At 47.2% G+C, this 18,807-nt stretch overlaps 1 protein-coding gene across 1 annotated transcript in view; it reads right to left on the bottom strand.

Annotated features, from left to right (window-relative positions):
* CIB4 (calcium and integrin binding family member 4) overlaps positions 1 to 18,807 on the bottom strand; it is a 407,942-nt gene that overhangs the window by 27,086 nt on the left and 362,049 nt on the right. The window contains exon 6 of the mRNA XM_029596244.1: positions 11,892 to 11,980. Within this exon, the coding sequence (XP_029452104.1) occupies positions 11,892 to 11,980 (89 nt within the window). The remainder of the gene's footprint in view (positions 1 to 11,891; positions 11,981 to 18,807) is intronic.

Raw genomic sequence — 18,807 nt, 5'->3', positions numbered from 1 at the left:
TACTTCCAGTCTAATAAAGAACTATCTGTGTTTGTCTCAATACTCCAGCCTAGCCGGTGGTCCCTCTCAGGATCTCCACTTGAGGGCGCTGTCATCTGCCATCAGCCCAGGGATTCACTATTTCTATTAAGTGTTACTTCCTACACTAATAGAGCGATATTATTCATCTACCACTCTGTGGGAGCCAACCCACATCAGACCATTACTCCTCTCTCTGTGGAAGCTGATCCATATCAGATAGCTATCTCCCCGTGGGAATCATACAGGTTGCTGGTTCATCTTTCTACAGGAACAAAGCATAACAGTTGCTACTCCTTCCCTCTGGAAGAGCAGAGCACTAACAGATTGCTACTCCTTAGCAAGATCTGTAACAGAGTGCTAACTCCGCTTCCCCTGGCGGGGTGATCGCTAACAGATTGTTAACTCCTCTTTCAACGGGAGTATCCAGCAGCCAGATTCAAAACAGATTGCTAACTCCTCCCCTCTGGGGGAGTAGATCTATAACAGATTGCTAACTCCTCCCCCCTGGGGAGCAGGTCTATAACAGAAGGGAGTAGCAATCTGTTATCAGCAGAGTGCTTGGAGAGGGCATTCAGCTGTAGAGGAAGGTAGATAGGTGAATCCTTGGAACGATGGCAGATGACAGCGCCCCCAGGAGAATATCCTGAGAGGGACCACCAGCTAGGCTTGAGTACGGAGACAGACACAGATAATTCTTTTATTAGACAGGTTAGTAGAACCACCAGAAGTGGTAGTAGTGAGCTGATATGCCGGCAGGGCTGAAGTCCCTCAGGTACTGGAACCACGAATCCAGGGTTGAGCTGTAGAGAAACTATAGATAGAAGAAAATTATTCCTTACATGCTAATTTTCGTTCCTGTAGTACCATGGATCATTCCAGACTGTGGGTTATGTTCCCTGTCCAGCAGATGGAGTTAGAACCAAAAATTCCCAGGGGAGGACCTATATAGCCACGCCTCCCTCGCCTCAATCCTCAGTAACAGGACTAGCAAAGCCAAGACGAGAAGAGACAGAACCAGAGGAATCAATTAATCTAAAAAATATAGAGAAAAAATAACAGCTGTAAGTGACAGCAACTAACTTGTACTCAAAAAACTGTAACTGAGAACTTGCAAACAGCACTGTGTTCAAAGACACAGCTCGCAATAACTAGAGATACAGAGTGAAAATATTGTGAAGACAGGAAAGCAGGGATGGCCCACAAAGAACCCCCAAAACCAGGGAGGGGTCTGGATTGATCATGGTACTACAGGAACGAAAATTAGCAGGTAAGGAATAATTTTCTTTTCCCTGTATGTACCAGGATCATTCCAGACTGTGGGATGTACCAAAGCTTCCCCATCATGGGTGGGTCGCGGACAGCCCTGCCCGTATGACCCTGTCTCCAAGTTGACCGTGAGATGGCGCGCGAATGTCTAGACGATAATGTCTTGCGAAAGTGTGGAGAGACTTCCATGTCGCCGCCCTACAGATTTCCTGAGAAGAAACTGCAGAACTTTCCGCCCACGACGTCGCTTGAGCGCGGAGAGAATGTGCCTTAACAGCTAAAGGTGGAGACTTACCCACTCCGATGTATGCGGCTATAATCCTTTCAGCCAGCGAGCGATTGATTGTTTGGATGCCATGCAACCCTTCCTGGGTCCCGACCAAAGGACAAACAAATAATCGGAGAGTCGAAATTCATTAGTGACCTCCAAATAATGTATCAAAGAACGTCAGACATCCAACCGACGCAGGTCAGAAGAATCAGAGGATAAAAATGACGGAAGCTCTATCGATTGGTTGAGATGGAAAGTCGAGACCACCTTCGGCAGAAAAGATGGAACTGTCCGCAGGGATACTCCCCCTGGCGTGAAACGAAGGTATGGCTCCCTACATGATAGAGCTTGTAGTTCAGAGATCCGACATGCTGAGCTGATCGCCACCAGGAAGATGGTCTTAAGGGTGACATCCTTGAGTGTGGCCGAAGACAGAGGCTCAAAAGGCGGTGCACATAGAGCCCGGAGTACCAAATTGAGATTCCAAGAAGGACAAGGTGGCCTAATTGGAGGGTTCAAGTGTTTTACCCCCTTTAGAAAACGTAGGATATCTGGATGTGAGGCCAGGAGCTCCCTGACATTACTACGTAGGAAGGCTCCCAACGCCGCCACCTGCACACGAAGAGAATTATAGGAAAGGCCCAAATCCAGACCAGCCTGTAGGAAGGAAAGCACATGTGTCACCGAGGCCTGCGTTGGTAGAATCGATTTTGACTCACACCATTCCTCAAAAACCTTCCATACTCTGACATAAGTAACCGACGTGGATGTCTTCCTAGCTTTCAGGAGGGTGGAGATGACAGATTCTGGATATCCACGCCGTCTCAATTGATGCCTCTCAAAAGCCAAGCCGCAAGACAGAAACGATCTGCCTCCTTGAAAAATATTGGTCCTTGGCGAAGAAGACGTGGCAGATGACTGAGCCGAAGAGGGCCGTCTACTGCCAGATTGAGAAGATCTGCAAACCATGGTCGATGAGGCCACTCTGGTGCAACTAGGATCACTGGACCTTGATGCGTCTCTATCCGTCGGATAACCTTGCCCACTAGAGGCCACGGAGGAAAGACATACAGGAGACACTGTCGAGGCCAGGGAAGAACCCGCGCGTCGACTCCTTCCGCGCCGCGCTCTTGCCTGCGGCTGAAGAACCGGGCGGCCTTTGCATTTGTCGCGGTTGCCATTAGATCCACATGGGGTCTCCCCCAACGCTGTACTATCCTTCGCATTGCGTCCTCTGAGAGTTCCCACTCTCCGGGATCCAGGTGTTGTCAACTGAGAAAATCTGCCTGAACGTTGTCCACGCCCGCTATGTGCGAAGCCGCTAGCCGCTGTAAGTGTAGCTCCGCTCATGTCATCAACTCGTCGGTCTCCAACGAGACTAGATGGCTTCTGGTGCCCCCCTGGAGATTGATGTACGCCACTGTGGTTGCATTGTCCGAAAGAATCCGAACCGTTCGACTGCGTACCAGTGGGTAGAACCCCTGCAGCACTAGACGGACTGCTCTGGTCTCCAGCCGATTGATGGGCCAAGTGGACTGTTCCATCGTCCATCGGCCTTGGAGAGACCTGTTCTGACAGACCGCCCCCCAGCAGGTGAGACTGGCATCCGTGGTGACGACCACCCAATCCGGGTTCTGTAGAGACACTCCCTGAGCTAATTGTTGAGGGTCCAGCCACCACTGTAAGCTGAGCAAGACAACATCTGGGATGGGCAGTACTGCTTGAAAATCTCTTGACACTGGGTTCCATCGTGAAAGCAGAGACCTCTGGAGAGGCCTGAGATGAGCGAAGGCCCACGGAACCAAATCGATTGTTGAGGCCATGGTTCCCAGTACCTGGAGATAATCCCACGCCATGGGAGCAACTAGTGCCATGAACCGTGTTACCTGAGCATGCAGAGCCCGAGCTCTGTCCGGGTGCAGAAATACCTTGGCTCGGCTGGTGTCGAAATGTGCTCCCAGAAAATCCAGCGATTGGGACGGTATCAGTTTGCTCTTTGAGAAATTGACGATCCATCCCAGAGACTGAAGAAGCTGTACTACCCTGTCTACAGCACGGTAACCCTGCGTCCTCGACTTCGCCCGAATGAGCCAGTCTAGATAGGGATGTACAAGGATACCCTCCTTGCGGAGCGCCGCCGCCACCACTACCATGATCTTGGTGAAGACACGCGGAGCCGTCGCCAGACCAAAAGGGAGAGCACGAAACTGAAAATGCTGTCCCAAAATCTTGAAGCGTAAGAAGCGCTGATGATGGTGATGGATCAGGATGTGAAGGTATGCCTCTGTAAGGTCCAAAGAGGCCAAGAATTCTCCCGGATGCATGGCTGCTAACACTGAACGGAGCGTTTCCATACGAAAACGAGGAACTCTGAAACACTTGTTGACCGTCTTGAGATCCAGGATAGGTCGAAAAGTGCCCTCTTTCTTGGGAACCACGAAGTAGATTGAATAATGACCTTTTCCCAGATCGGAGGCCGCTACCGGTACTATCGCCCCCAGCTGTAGCAGATGATCGAGAGTCTGTCGGACTGCTAATTGTTTGAGACGGGAACCGCAAGGAGAAAATAGAAAACGATCTTGGGGTTCGTGTACAAAATCTAATACGTAGCCTTGTCTTAAGATGTCCAGCACCCATTGATCCGACGTAATTTGGGCCCACTCCTTGTAAAAGAGAGTAAGGCGACCCCCCAGGTGGGGGATCCCCTCTTGGGTCCTTCTGGCATCATTGTGAAGCCTTCGAGGAAGGACCTGCCCCTTGAGTATCCTTACCGTGGCGGCGCCCCCGAAAGGACCGGTTCCAGGTGTGTGATCGTGTAGAAGGAGCCCGAGGTGTCTGCTGTCTAGTAGGACGCGACCTCCGTTGATTCCGGTACCTATTTCTGCAGGAATAAAAAGATCTAGAAGAACGTGGACGATCTTCTGGTAGCTTGTGCACCGCATTCTCATTAAGAGATTTGATGATCTGATCCAAATCTTCCCCAAATAGGCACCTACCCTTGAAAGGAAGGGAACTCAGGCGCGTCTTAGATGAAGCATCTGCCGCCCAGTTGCGTAGCCACAAAAGATGATGAGCGGACACCGCCGCCACCATGGAACGAGCGAGGACCCTTAACAGATCATAAAAAGCATCAGCTCCATAGGCAACCACCGCTTCAAGTCTATCAGCCTGAATAGTCTCTGCCTGTGGCAAAGATTGGGAAGTGAGAAGCTGCTCGCTGTGCTAGGGAACTGCAGATAGCAGCCCTCATCCCCAATGCTGAAACTTCGAAGATACGCTTGAGGTAAACCTCGAGCTTGCGATCCTGGACATCCTTCAAAGCCGTCCCGCCCGTGACCGGGATGGTAGTATGTTTCGTGACCGCGGATACCGCTGAATCAACAGCAGGAACCTTAAGAATCTCCAAGAAATCAGTGGGGAGAGGGTATAACTTTTCCATGGCTCGACCGACTCGAAGATTGGCCTCAGGAGTATCCCACTCCCTTGAAATCAATTGCAAGATGTTGTGATGCGTGGGAAAAGCTTTCGCTAGAGGTCGTAAGCCCGCTAGGAGAGGATCCCCTTTCTTAACTTCGGATCCTGAGCCACAGGATCCGGAGGAGGGTCAATGTCCATTTCCTGGAGGATGTGGGGGATGAGATCATCCAATTCCGCTGCTTGAAAAATACGGAGGACCCTCGGGTCGTCACCTTCTACCTGAGCCGCCAGGGAGGGATCATCCGCATCTGGATCTTGCCATGGATCCCCCGACGGTTGTTGCAGCGGTAAAGGAACCATGGGGGGGGGGGGGGCTGAGTGGACCCTGCACCTCCTGTGGGCAAAGAAGCCCTCCCTAAGGGAGGGTCTGCCGTCAAAAGCTGTGTCAAGCAGGCCAGTTTGGGGGGAGGGGGACCCCAAATTCCAAGATTCGGATCCCTGCTCTGTAAAAATGCCTTGTGCATTAAAACAATGAATTCTGGTGAAAAAGCGGGAAGGGCTGATGAGGGGCCCCCTGAGACGTCATCCCCTTGCCTGCCCTGGTCCGTTGCGCTCCGAAACTCCATACTGTTAGAGGAAACCTGGAGAGGAGCGTCGACGTCCTCCTCAGAGAGAGCTGCCTCCGAGTCAGCTGAGAAAATGGCCGCCGTTCCCGCGCTGAGGGGAAACGGGGTATGCCGCTTCCTGCCAGTGCGGTCCGACTCTCCTCCAAGCTGCCTACCAGGTAAGCCATACTCCCCCTCAGGAAAAGCTGAAGAAAATCCCTCTGAGGTCTGCTGAAGCCCGTGCCGAGCTCCGTAGCCGTTCGGCGATTTTTGCATCGCGGCGGGAGGGAGGGGGAGGGGTGGCTGCGGCGCGCGGAAACAACTGAAGCGGCGAATTAATAAAACTCTTCGGCCTCTGGACCCCTCACTGTCCCCAAGAGACCGTCGGGGAAAAACTCCGACCCGACGGTGAGCAGCTCCGGGGAATGGGTCGTCGCAGAGCTGCAGGGCGGGAACTCCAATCACTCCCTGAAAGGGAGGAGGGGAAAGGAAAACTCCGGGGCTAGGGGGAGCGGTCGGCACTACAGACTTTCACCCCTCATAAATTCCTGTTCCTACCAACGACTGTAAATGAAATAAAAATAACACTTACCACACTCTAGCCAGGCAAGGAAGAGGAAAAAACAAAGAGATAGGAAGAGAGAAATAAAGTGACAGGCAAAAAACACAGCCTGTCAGCAAGTTCCTGACTGGAAAACAGTGTCTCTCTTTGAACGGAGTGGTCCTGTCAGAACACTACAGAACCTATCCCTTAGAAGAAAACCTTTATCTAATATTATTTAATTGATTCCTCAAAGAGAAAATAAAACTAGAAACGTGCTGGGGACCACCATGTCCCCTGCTCAATCTGCTGGAGTTAGAACTATACTGAGGATTGAGGCGAGGGAGGCGTGGCTATATAGGTCCTCCCCTGGGAATTTTTGGTTCTAACTCCATCTGCTGGACAGGGAACATAACCCACAGTCTGGAATGATCCTGGTACGTACAGGGAATGAGTAGATAGAGTATGCTGTGTTCATAGCCAGAACTAGATGACAAAACTCACATAAGGTCTTGAGGAAGCTCAGTAGCTGGAAAGGGTTAGGCCCTCGAGGAGCGAGTTCCTGGTTCCAGGGAAAGCTCTGAGAGAGCGATGGTAACTCACAATTGTCTGTATCTGCGATAGCTTCCAGACAGTAGAGAATCTTCAGAGTGTTCAGGAACATGGGCCCTCGAGGAGCAAGTACCGGTTCCTATTGGCAAACTGAAATAAAGATAACTCACAAATATCTGTATCTGCGATAGCTTCCACGCAGTAGAGAATCTTCAGAGTGTTCAGGAACATGGGCCCTCGAGGAGCGAGTACCGGTTCCTATTGGCAATCTGAAATAAAGAAAAGAGAGCGAGGCCCCTGAGGAAACCCCTATGCGTTTCCTTGCTAACTCGATTAGTTAGCGAATACTGAGACCTTTTATATTGGAAGCAGATGATGTCAGCTCAGGGGACGCCCCCGAGGATTCGCGCCCTTGCTGGTACATCAATCGGAGCGCGCGCCCTATGTCATCAGGAACATGGCGGATCCGCAGCGTCGTGCCGGTCCGGGAACTCCGGAGAGAGATGGCAAGAAGACGCCGTGACTGCTAACCGTCCATCAGACCCGGAGGGAGTCGCCACAGAGGTAGAGAGGATGGAGTGAGGGCATCGAGCAGCAGCGACGGACGCAACAAATACTGTGTACAATTCTGGAGACCACACTTTCAAAGGGATATAAACAGGATGGATTCGGTCCAGAAGGTGGCTACTAAAATGGAGAGTGGTCTTCATTCTAAAGTATATAGGGAAAGACTTAAATATCTAAACCTGTATACCCTAGAGGAAAAGCGAGATAGGGGAGATATGTTAGAGGCATTCAAATTTCTCAAAGGTTTCCATGCACAGGAGGTGAGCTTTTTTCAATTGAAAGGAGGCTTTAGATTGAGGAGTCAGAGATGAGGCTGAAAGAGGAAGACTCAGGAGTAATCTTAGGAAATATTTCTTTACAGAGAGAGTGGTGGATGTGTAGAACAGCCTCCCAGTGGAAGTGGTGGAGACAAAAACAGTATCTGAATTCAAGAAAGCATGGGATAAAAACAGGGGATATCGAAGGAGGTGATAAAAATTATAATGCTAAATTAACTGGAGAGCTGGGCAGACTGAATGGGGCATACAGTCTTTTTCTGGGAGATTTCGACACTAGGAGTAAGGCCTTCATCTCTTGAAGTCCAAGGCCATAAGACTACTTTATTCTTTGGATACGAGAGGGATTCCCTAGATGCCAGAGACTGGGAAGGACTACTTGCTGTTTGGGATAACGAACAGTCAGCTTAGAAGTTCCACATCTGCATAACCCTGGCTGTGTCCGATCAGCTTTCCTGCTCTGACTCTGCCTGTCAGACATCTGACTAAAGAAAGCACCAGAGTCCCTCCCTGGTCATGGTTAGCACAAGGGGATAACCTGATAGCTGTTCGTAATGGATCCAGGATAATGCATGTGAGAAATATCTGGTAGTAACCCCTACAGCAGATAAGTGGGAACGCTTGTGTATCCATGTAGGGAACCACCCAGGAATAGGTCTGCCATTTTGTATGGGGACCAGAAGAATAGGAGAACTCATAGAACATTCTAGGAGACCTAAAATAAATAGTGCTATGCCCCTACCTCTTTTTAGGGAGTAGGGCCACAAAACCTTACTTGAACCCAGTGATTTTAGAACAATCCTTCAATCATTAGTACTCACAGGGATTGACTATTGTAATTCCCTCTATATTGGTCTACCTCAATCCACAATCAGGCCTCTTTAACTTGTCCAAAACTCCATTACCCATTTATTAACAAGCACAAAATTACATGATCATATTACTCCATTTTTATTTTTTCTACATTGGTTACCAGTCCATTGGAGACTATTATACAAAATATTATCCACAATACATAGCTTAATATATAATGTCAAAAGTCCATGGTTACTTGCCATTTTGCATTTCTTATGTTCCCTCACGTAGCTTAAGGACAAAAAATCAATTCCTTCTTGAAGTACCCTCTCCTAGAACCACTAGACTTGCAGTAACTTATGAACATGCTTTTATTAATTGCTGGTCTAATAATATGAAATTCTATCCCACTTTATTTGAGATCCTTATCCAGAACAAAGGAGTTTAGAAAAAGCCTAAAACACCATCTATTCAGTCAAGCCTTCAAAAATTTGTCTGAATCTTAAATAACTTTTCAAATTCTTGCATTGTTACCCAATACTTGCCTTCTGTAACCTCATTTTTATTCAGGCTTTAATATCCAGGCTTTGTATTATTTGCATTAACTATGTTTTTGTTCATTTTTATGTTCATTTTATTATGATTGCTTTATTGTAACACACCCCGAACATTGGAGGGCGTGGTCAATAAGTCCTTTAAAAAATATAAATAAAACCTGTGACTGACCAAATCTGTCTAATACCATCACCACCAAAGCCTACACTGAGGGTGACAGGGAAGTCCTCCTGTGTGGTGTACGACCAGAAGACTCCAAGAGTCACTATGAGGGAGCATGCCAAGTACACAGCAGCTAAATCTATTATCTTGGAATAACTCCACAATGAAGAGACAGCAATGCCTGAGTAGATTGCTTATAGCCTCTGAAATGGCTCCAGTAGGACTAATATTGAGAAATTGGAGGGAAGGAGGGGTTTACGATAAGCACCCTTAACTTGCCTCTGAACTTTGGCCCAGGACCATTCCAGAGAACAACTGTAGACAAAGGTCAAGATTTAAATGGCCATAACTCTGTGTAGGAACTCCGAGAAGCATGGCTATAAACACCGTGGCCCCATCTTGAACTAGCCTGGGCCAGGACACATGGGGGATCGAACTGAAGCAATTCCTAATATCACTTACCTCCACCATAAGAGACTCACTAGCTGTGAATCTATCTAGCAGCTGCAAGTTTGAGACCTCCCCCTTCAGCACACTGTTACCTATAGGGAAGGTCACCATGGCTGCTTCTGAGGGATGCTGGATCCAACACAGGAAGACTTGAGTCACAAGACCATTGCACATAGCTGCCTGGGAAAAGAGACTATAGAAAAAAGAAAGGTCATTATGCAGAGATTCAATCTTTCTATCATGGGAGAGCCTAAATGGTGAGATTCCATTTACCAGTTGTGGTCTTTTTAAAAAAAAAAAGACAACTTCCCCAGGTGATTCATCATCATACCCTTCTCTTCCTAGGGAAGGGAATATAGATCCTTCATCATCTTGGCCACCTTAAGGCTGGAACAAGGTGTCTCATACTGAGGAGATCCCATCTTCAGCATTCAGAAGTAGCAGGAATTTCTTGGAGAGTGAGGCCTAAGAACACCCAGGAATAAGGGAGCTCTCTAAAACTTGCTGCCTTTCACTTCTTATCCAAGAACTACAAGAGGTTCTATTGCAAAATTAAGGGTAACCAACTTCTCTCTCCTGAAAAAGCTCCCCATCGAGGCATTATCCCTTTTTGAAGAGGAAATCTGTTTCTGTCTGCTGTATCAGCTATCTCCTCCTCTTCCTCTTGTCCAGCCAATTCCCTAAACTGTCCCAGAGAGTGGAGTGCTCTAGGTACCCCATATGTTGCCAAGGATAACCTAAAGGTTTTCCATGCAGGGACATGGATAAAGGCTAGGAAGGGCTCAAGAAGAAATTCAAAGTTGCTTCCCAAAAGGACCACCCTGGGATTTTATTTTTTTAGCCCTGGCTACAGCAATCTACAACCTCACAAGCCTAGTTTAGCCTTAAAAGACTCTATGGGAAGCTTCATTTGTGTAGAGGAGAAAAGAGCTGTTTCTGCCAGCTATTCCCTCCATCACTCAGCTATCTGGGAGGGCAGGAGAGAGGAGCTTCAACATGCATGTGAGGTTGCCTGCTGAAATAACTCATAAAACTGGAGATGTGCAGGCTCTGTCATGCCTGAGGGAAAATATGTAGCTCCCATGGAACTTCCCTGTTCGATTATCAGAGGGAAGAGGAAAGTAACAAACCTGGAATGCTTGATTTATTTTTATTTTTGATGCAAAGCAATGATAAAAAGTCTACTGATCCTGGCCAAAATGGGAGTGCTGATCAGGCCTTGTTCCATAGGATTACAGTGCTGCCTTCTATTATAAGGGCCAGGGCTTGATCCGGAGAACCCACCTGGTTTTGCTCTTGGCAGGGTGTTGACATGCCATGGATTGCACCCTCCCACCTGGTGCCTGCCTACTTGCAAGCCAGGCAGTATGCTGAGCTACCTTGAATTACCTGTGGTATTGTGCCTCCCTCTTTTAATAGCCTTACTGGAAGTTGAGGGAGGGAAAGGAGAGAGTGATCACATCAGATACTCTGACCAAGACTAAATCCAGCCCAGCACCATATGAGGTTGGGAAGCAGTCTAGGGAAAAGGCTATGCTGCAAACCTTTTTTTTTTTTCAAATCAACTTTATTGCCTTCCTGTTGCTTTCCATGAATAGAGGAAGTATATGCTATCAGTAGCAACTGCTGCCAGACCCACCAAAGGAACAAAGTCACCAGGGACCACCTGGTGCTTAATCCATTAGTGTGGGAACTCAGATCCCAACTGAGTTGGTTCCTGGGGAAGGAAGAATCAGTCCTGCCAAGACCATAGCCCAGAGTGCCCCCAATACTAGGCCATTGCTTCACTAGGAACCTGGGCCTAAAGAGTTCCCGGGAGCAGCACCAGTCCACATGTCTGCACCATCTGCTAGAGACAGAGAAATGCTGAAAAGCTGAAGGCAGAATCACCCCCTGTAGAGAGAATGAAGTCAGCTTTGAGCTTTTTTCTTAGTCTCCATCTGCTGGCAGCAGGGACATAACCTTTTTGTCTGGTCTGGATGATAAAGAAAGAGTAAGGTTAGTAGGTTTAGGTTTAATAAAATTTGATATACAGCCATTCAAAATTTAAAAAATCACAGCGGTTTACAGGGGTGGCCAACTCCAGTCCTCAAGAGCCAGAACAAGGCCTGGTTTTCAGGACATCCATAATGAATGTATACAAGATAAATTTGCATATAATGGAGGCAGTGCATGCAAATCTATTTCATACATATTCATTGTCAATATCCTGAAAATCAAACCTATTTGTGGCTCTTGAGGACTGGAGTTGGCTATTCCTGCTTTAGTATATTGGCTCCTAAATATTTATAGCATATTATTTGTAAAAAGGTCCTGCTTGCAACATAATTTTCTAAATGGAATCTGCTCATGCGTCTAGATAGCCAGCTAGGAACTTTGATTGCAATTCTAGATACAATTCTAACAGTTCTTACTTTAAGAAATCAGGAGTCCTTGACATGGCATTTTCAAAATCTGAAAAATTCAGCATATTGTCATTATCTAAGTCGGCTTCATCCAGCACCTGTCAGTGAATAAGAGGAACAAAGTGAAGAGAAGGACCAAAGGAAAAATTAAAGCCACTGTATTTCCTTGATTAATGGTCTTACCTCTAAAAACATGAATATGCATGCACACTTTCAGTAGGTATAAACTTTAGGCCAGTCTATCCCAACTGTTATGGAGGTACACCTAACTGCTCTGGTTTTCAGGATATCTATAATGAATATGCATCAAATACATTTCCAAACATTAGAGATCCAGTATATGCACATTTGTTTATTTATTTGTTTGTTTGTTTTTATATACCAGTGTTCGATTTACATATCACATCAGTTTACATACAACTTAATGGTGCAGGAAGTCAAGCGTTTCCTTTTGTTTGATACAGGGAACATCTAGAACAGTAAAGCAAAATTACTTACCTTGTAATAGGTGTTATCCCAGGACAACAGGATGTAGTCCTCACATATGGGTGACATCACTGACGGAGCCCTATTGCGGGAAACCTTTCTGTCAAAGTTTCTAGAAACGTTTGACTGGCCCTGTGAGGCCACTGAGCATGCCCAGCATGCCATGATATTCTCTGCCACAGGGGTCTCTCTTCAGTCTCGTATGTAGCAATAAGCTTTAGCAAAAAATAAAATAATAAAACGTATCGGACCCAACTCCACGGGGAGGCGGGTGGGTTTCGTGAGGACTACATCCTGCTGTCCTGGGATAACACCTATTAAAAAGTAAGCAATTTTGCTTTATCCCAGGACAAGCAGGATGCTAGTCCTCACATATGGGTGATTAGCAAGCTAGAGGCTGAGTCATTTTGTAGTGAAGCAACAGTGAAATATTGTTGGTGAAAATGAGGCAGCCGAAGATCACAGCAGGTTAGATGTAGAAGGAGTTGGGATTAAGCTGGAAACAAGTTCTTTAAGACAGATTGTCCATAGGCTGAATCTTGTCATCCCTGTTTGTTCAAACAGTAATGAGCTGCAAAGGTGTGAAGTGAACTCCATGTTGCTGCTTTACATATGTCAAGAATTAGCACTGAACGATAGTGTGCTACTGAGGTTGACATTGCTCTTACTGAATGTGCCTTTACTCGCCCTTGGAGAGGAAGGTCTGCTTTTTCATAGCAAAACTGTATGCAATCTGCTAATCAGTTGGATAGAGTATGTTTACCCACTGCTTTACCCGGTTTGTTTGGATCATAAGATACAAAGAGCTGAGTGGATTTTCTATGGACTGCAGTGCGGTCTAAGTAAAATGCTAAGGCACGTTTACAGTCCAAGGTATGTAAGGCCCGTTCTCCTTGGTGAGAATGAGGCCGTGGGAAGAATATGGGTAAAACTATGGATTGGTTCAAGTGGAATTCCGTAACTACCTTGGGAAGGAATTTGGATGTGTACGGAGAACCACTCTGTCATGAAGGAATTTTGTATAGGGTGATTACGTGACAAGTGCTTGTAACTCACTAACCCTTCTAGCCGATGTAATGGCTATGAGGAAGATAGTCTTCCATGTGAGAAATTTAACATCACAGGAATTCATGGGTTCGAAAGGAGAACGCATGAGTCTTGTTAAGACCAGATTCAGGTCCCATTCCATGACTGGTGGCTGAATTGGTGGTTTAAGCTGAATTAAACCTCTCATAGACCTACTGACAAGAGGTTGTGTGTATATTGGTGCATCTCCCATCCTGTTATGGTAAGCTGAGATTGCACTTAAATGGACTCTTACAGATGAAGTCTGGAGACCAGAGTCTGAAAGATGGCATAAGTAGTCTAGTAGAGAAGTTGTGGGGCAGGTGAAAGGATCAATACTCTTTTGGCTGCACCACAAAGTAAACCTTTTCCATTTCGAAGAATAGTTCTTTCGTGTTGAAGGTTTACGTGAAGCTATAAGCACTTGAGATACATTGGTTGAAAGACTGAGTGGTTGTAAAATCAAGCTTTCAACATCCATGCTGTCAGGGATAGGGATTGAAGGTTGGGATGGCGCAACCGACCCTGATCCTGAGTTATGAGAGTGGGAGCTACCCACAGGTGAATGGGATCCCTGATTGAGAGGTCTAGAAGTGTGGGAAACCATACTTGTTGAGGCCAATATGGGGCTATGAGTATCATGGACCCCTTGTCCTGTTGTAGTTTCACTAGAGTTTTGGTCATAAGCGGTATTGGAGGATACGCATATAGAAGGCCTGAATTCCAAGGGAGAGCAAAGGCGTCTGTCACATGGTCATCGGCGCCATCTTGTGCTCTACCATGTGACAGGGGCTGACCAATGGCACCGGTAGCCCCTGTGACATAGTAGGTCAAAGGCTATCGGTGCCATTTTGAATACCGGCAGCCGAGGGTGTGAGTGCAGGAGATGGCTCCTGGACCCCCCACTGGACCACCAGGGAGTTTTGATAAGTCTTGGGGGGGTCAGGAGGGTGGGGGGTTTGTTTAAATTGGCTCCTTCAGACGGCCGAATAATTCGGCGAACATTCGTTGTATTCGTGGGGAATCGCGATACATTTCGCTTCCCCACGAATACAACGAATATGGCCCTATATGTTGCGGATTATAAATACGTAGGAAATGAATGCACACCCCTAGGAATCTGTGCTCTTCTGAAGGATAGTCTGTCCCACTAGTGCATCATTCGCCATTTGTTTATCTAAACAATAAGTGGGATGTGAAGGTGTGAAGCGAGGACCATGTCGCCACTTTACATATGACTAGGATAGGAACTTGATGTAGAGAGGCGATCGAGGCTGCCATGGCATGCACCTGATGCGCCTTAGGTGTTTCAGGTAAAGTTTGCGACCTTTGTTGATAACAAAACTGTAAACAGTTCGATATCCATGTGGGTAAAGTTCTTTTTGTCACAGGACTTCCTGGAGCTTTCGGATTGAATGAAAGAAATAGTTGTGAAGGTCGATTGGGTGAAAGCGTGTGTTTTTTGTAGTACGCTAGAGCGCGTTTGCAATCTAAAGTGTGTAATTTCTTCTCATTAGCGTTAGCATGAGGTTTAGGATTAAATGTAGGCAAGGTGAAGGTCTTGTTAATGTGGAAACTGGAAATCACCTTTGGTAGAAACTTAGGGTGAGTGCGTAGGGTCACCTTGTCATGGTGAAATTGAAAATAAGGAGGGTAGTGAACTAAGGCTTGCAATTCACTAACTCTCCTTGCAGAAGTTAAAGCAACCAGAAAAAACACCTTCCAGGAAAGGTAGCGCAGGTGACAAGTTTCTAAGGGTTCAAAGGGTGAAAGCATCAACTGTTCTAGAACTGTATTAATGTCCCACAGTACCGGTGGTTTGTGTACAGGTGGACGGAGGTGTAATACGCCTTTCATAAACCTGGATACTAAGGTATGACATGAAATAGGTTCTCCATCTAGAGCAGCGGTTCTAGATGGAGAACCCCCCAAAGGGGTCGTGACCCCCAAAGGGGTCACGACCCCTTTGGGGGTCGAATGACGATTTGCTAGGGGTCGCCTAAGGCAGGGGTCCCCAACCACCAGACCGCGGACCGGGACCGGGCCGTGGGAGTTTTTTGCCGGTCCGCGGCGCCGCCAAGCACCGGCTGGTGTGTCGCGTGCTCCCGGTCTCTCCCGCTGCCGTTGCCGCTGGGCTGTCAGAACATTCAAGCCCAGTGGGAACGGCAGCGGTGCTAGAAGAAGCTGTGGCACCCGCGGCTGGCCTTTTCTTCTTCCCGCGCCCCCCCCCCTCCCGTGACCCAGAACAGGAAGTGATACACGGAGCGGTGCGCGGGAAGGAGAAAGAGCCATGCCGCATGATAAAGTAGCAGCGGCGGCTGCAGCATCGGTCCCCGAGCAATTGAAGCAGTCGGTAATCGAGAAAGGAGTCAGCAGCATGAGCCTCCCACGGTCGATGGGATTCTTCTTTCTTAGCCTGTGGGGGCTGCTGCAGCTCCCATTTGTGCTCCGGGGGGGGGGGGGGGGGAGAGGAAGTGAGTGAGAGAAAGAGAGAGAAGCAGCCAGCCAGCCTGTGTGTGATTGACTGGTCAGAGAGCTGATGTGTGTGTGTATGTGAGAGACAATGAAAGTGACTACTCAAGGAGATGACTGATGTGTATGTGAGAGTGTGAGACATTAGTCAGGGAGGTGACTGATGTGTGTGTGTGTGAGAGAGAAAAAGCATGGAAGTGAGAAGTCTGGGTATGTGGGAAAGCATGGGCGTAAGAAGCCTGGTGTTGTGGGGGTGAAAGAAAGCATGGGAGTGAGAAACCTGGGTGAGTGTGCATGCATGAGAGAGACTGCTTGGTAAGGTGACGGTGTGTGTGAGAGAAAAAGACTGGTGTGAGAGAATGTGATTCAGGGAATGAGAAGCCTGTGCACGTGGAGAGTGAGCATGGAAATGAAAGAGACTGGTGTGTGTGTAACAGAGAGAAAGTGATTATGGGAATGAGAAGCCTGTGCATGTGAAGAGAGTGAGCATGAGAGTGAGAAACCTGGGTGTGTGTGAGACACAGCATTGGAGGGAGAAGCCTGTATATCTGAAAGTCTGTTGCCTTGATGGCTGATTGTACTGAGCCTTATAATAAGTGTAAGGTCTAAAGGTCTTATAAGAAGACCTACGATAAGAAGTCGAAGCAGCATACTGACGTCGTGAAGTATGTGAGTGTTGCGGCGATATTAAGGCAAGAACTGCTGTTTTTTGCTCTTTGAGTTTTGTTACAGTATCAGTGAACTGATCTCCAAACAAATTGTCTGGATGACATGGTAAATTAGCCAATTTGTCGTGGACACCGTCCCTTATGGTACTAGATCGCAACCACGCGAGGCGTCTGGCTGCTAAGGCATTTGCTGAAGTCTTAGATGAAACATCCAAACCTTCATAGATGGATCTCAGTAAATGCCACATACCTTCCTCAAGGTTATAGTATTGAGGAGGTAAGGAAGTATCTGCTGAGGATTGCTGAAGATGTGGTTGCAATACTTGCAGACTCTCGAAAAGATATTGTGTTATATAAAACTGGTGGTTTTGAATGCAGGCATTGAGCATCGCAGAGGAATATGCCTTCTTTGCGAAGTCATCCAATATCTTATTATCTTTAGTCGGCGGTGTGTTGGAGTAAATTCTGGATTTGTGAGCCTTTTGCATCGCCGACTCAACTACCGCTGACTGGTGTGGAAGTTGAACAGTGATATAGAAAGGAGAATCCTTCATTCTATATTTCAGGTCAACTTTACGAGATGTTGGAGGAACTGTCAAGTAGTGCAAGATTTCTCCAGTAAAGCTGTCAATGCAGTGTGTTGTGGAAGGGCCACTGGTTCAGATGGCATGTCCAATATTTTGAGGATACCCAGCATCTCTTGATGAGGATCTGGTATCTTCTTGGTCTCTATGTTGAGTAATTGACCCACCTTGTCTATGAACTGAGAATAGGTAAGGTCCTCTGGTGGTGATGAAGGCTCTGGAGGTATCTCATCTGGGTCAGATGGGTAACCCGTGGATGAATCTGAAGAGGGATCCTCCAAAGGAGATGCTGGGGAGATTGGGACATCCAGTGGCATGATCAGAATCTTAGATGGTTGTACCGGATCTGCTTGTGGTATAGACGGAAGCAGTTTTGGTGGTAACTGAGATTGCTCTAATGACTGTAGAAATTGAGTCAGAAGAGTAGTAATCTGAGAAACAGTTTGGTTTGCTAAGCCTGATGTAGACTGATCTTGTAAGTGTCTTACATGGGGTGGAAGAGCAGGTGGAAGAGGCTCCTTGGTTGGTGAAGGAGGATTATCCGAACCCTTGGAGTCAATGGAAATATGAGACAGTGCCCCAGGTGAAAATGGGGACTCATCTGACATAGAAAGTGGAGATGTAGTTTGAGCGCTACTCATCTCCTGTGTTGGTGAAGCTTCTCTGCGTCTTTTGTGACCTGAGTGATGCTTCTTAGGGCCTCACCTGGAGTACTGTGCTCAGTTCTGGAGACCGTATCTCGAAAGAGACAGAGACAAGATGGAGGCGGTCCAGCGAAGGGCAACGAAAAAGGTGGATGGTCTTCATCAAATGACTTATGAGGAGAGATTGAAGAATCTAAATATGTACACTCTGGAGGAAAGGAGGAGCAGAGGTGATATGATACAGACTTTCAGATACTTGAAAGGTCTTAATGATCCAAAGACAACAACAAACCTTTTCCGTCAGAAAAAAATCAGCAGAACCAGGGGTCACGATTTGAAGCTCCAGGGAGGAAGACTCAGAACCAATGTCAGGAAGTATTTCTTCACGGAGAGGGTGGTGGATGCCTGGAATGCCCTTCCGGAGGAAGTGGTGAAGACCAGAACTGTGAAGGACTTCAAAGGGGCGTGGGATAAACACTGTGGATCCATAAAGTCTAGAGGACGTGAATGAAGAGTGGGTGGCTCGCAGGAATGACGGCTACTACCTGGAGATAATACCCTTATTCAATAAACATACACATGGTTAATGCGACTCCAACATTGCTCTAAGACTCCAACATTGCTCTAAGCTTCAACAGCAAGAGGAAATGTGGAAATAAGGATTTGCATTCGCAAAAAAGCGGGGAGTAGCTTGCTTTTTACAGAGGTTATTACCCCAAACCAAATAAGCCTGATACTTCACTTTCAATGCATATCCAGCATAGCTCTCTGCTTCAATGGCAGGGGAGAAAGACTGATACTTCATGCATATCCAGCATAGCCCTCTGCTTCAACGGCAGGGGAGAAAGACTGATACTTCTGGCATATCCAGCATAGCTCTCTGCTTCAACGGCAGGGGAGAAAGTCTGATACTTCACTTTCAATGCATAGCCAGCATAGCTCTCTGCTTCAACGGCAGGGGAGAAAGACTGATACTTCACGCATATCCAGCATAGCTCTCTGCTTT

This window comes from Rhinatrema bivittatum, chromosome 3 (genome assembly GCF_901001135.1).
Source record: "Rhinatrema bivittatum chromosome 3, aRhiBiv1.1, whole genome shotgun sequence".
Classification (NCBI taxonomy): Eukaryota; Metazoa; Chordata; class Amphibia; order Gymnophiona; family Rhinatrematidae; genus Rhinatrema; species Rhinatrema bivittatum.
Note: the sequence above shows the minus strand (reverse complement) of the source record. Positions and strands in the feature narration are given on the sequence as shown.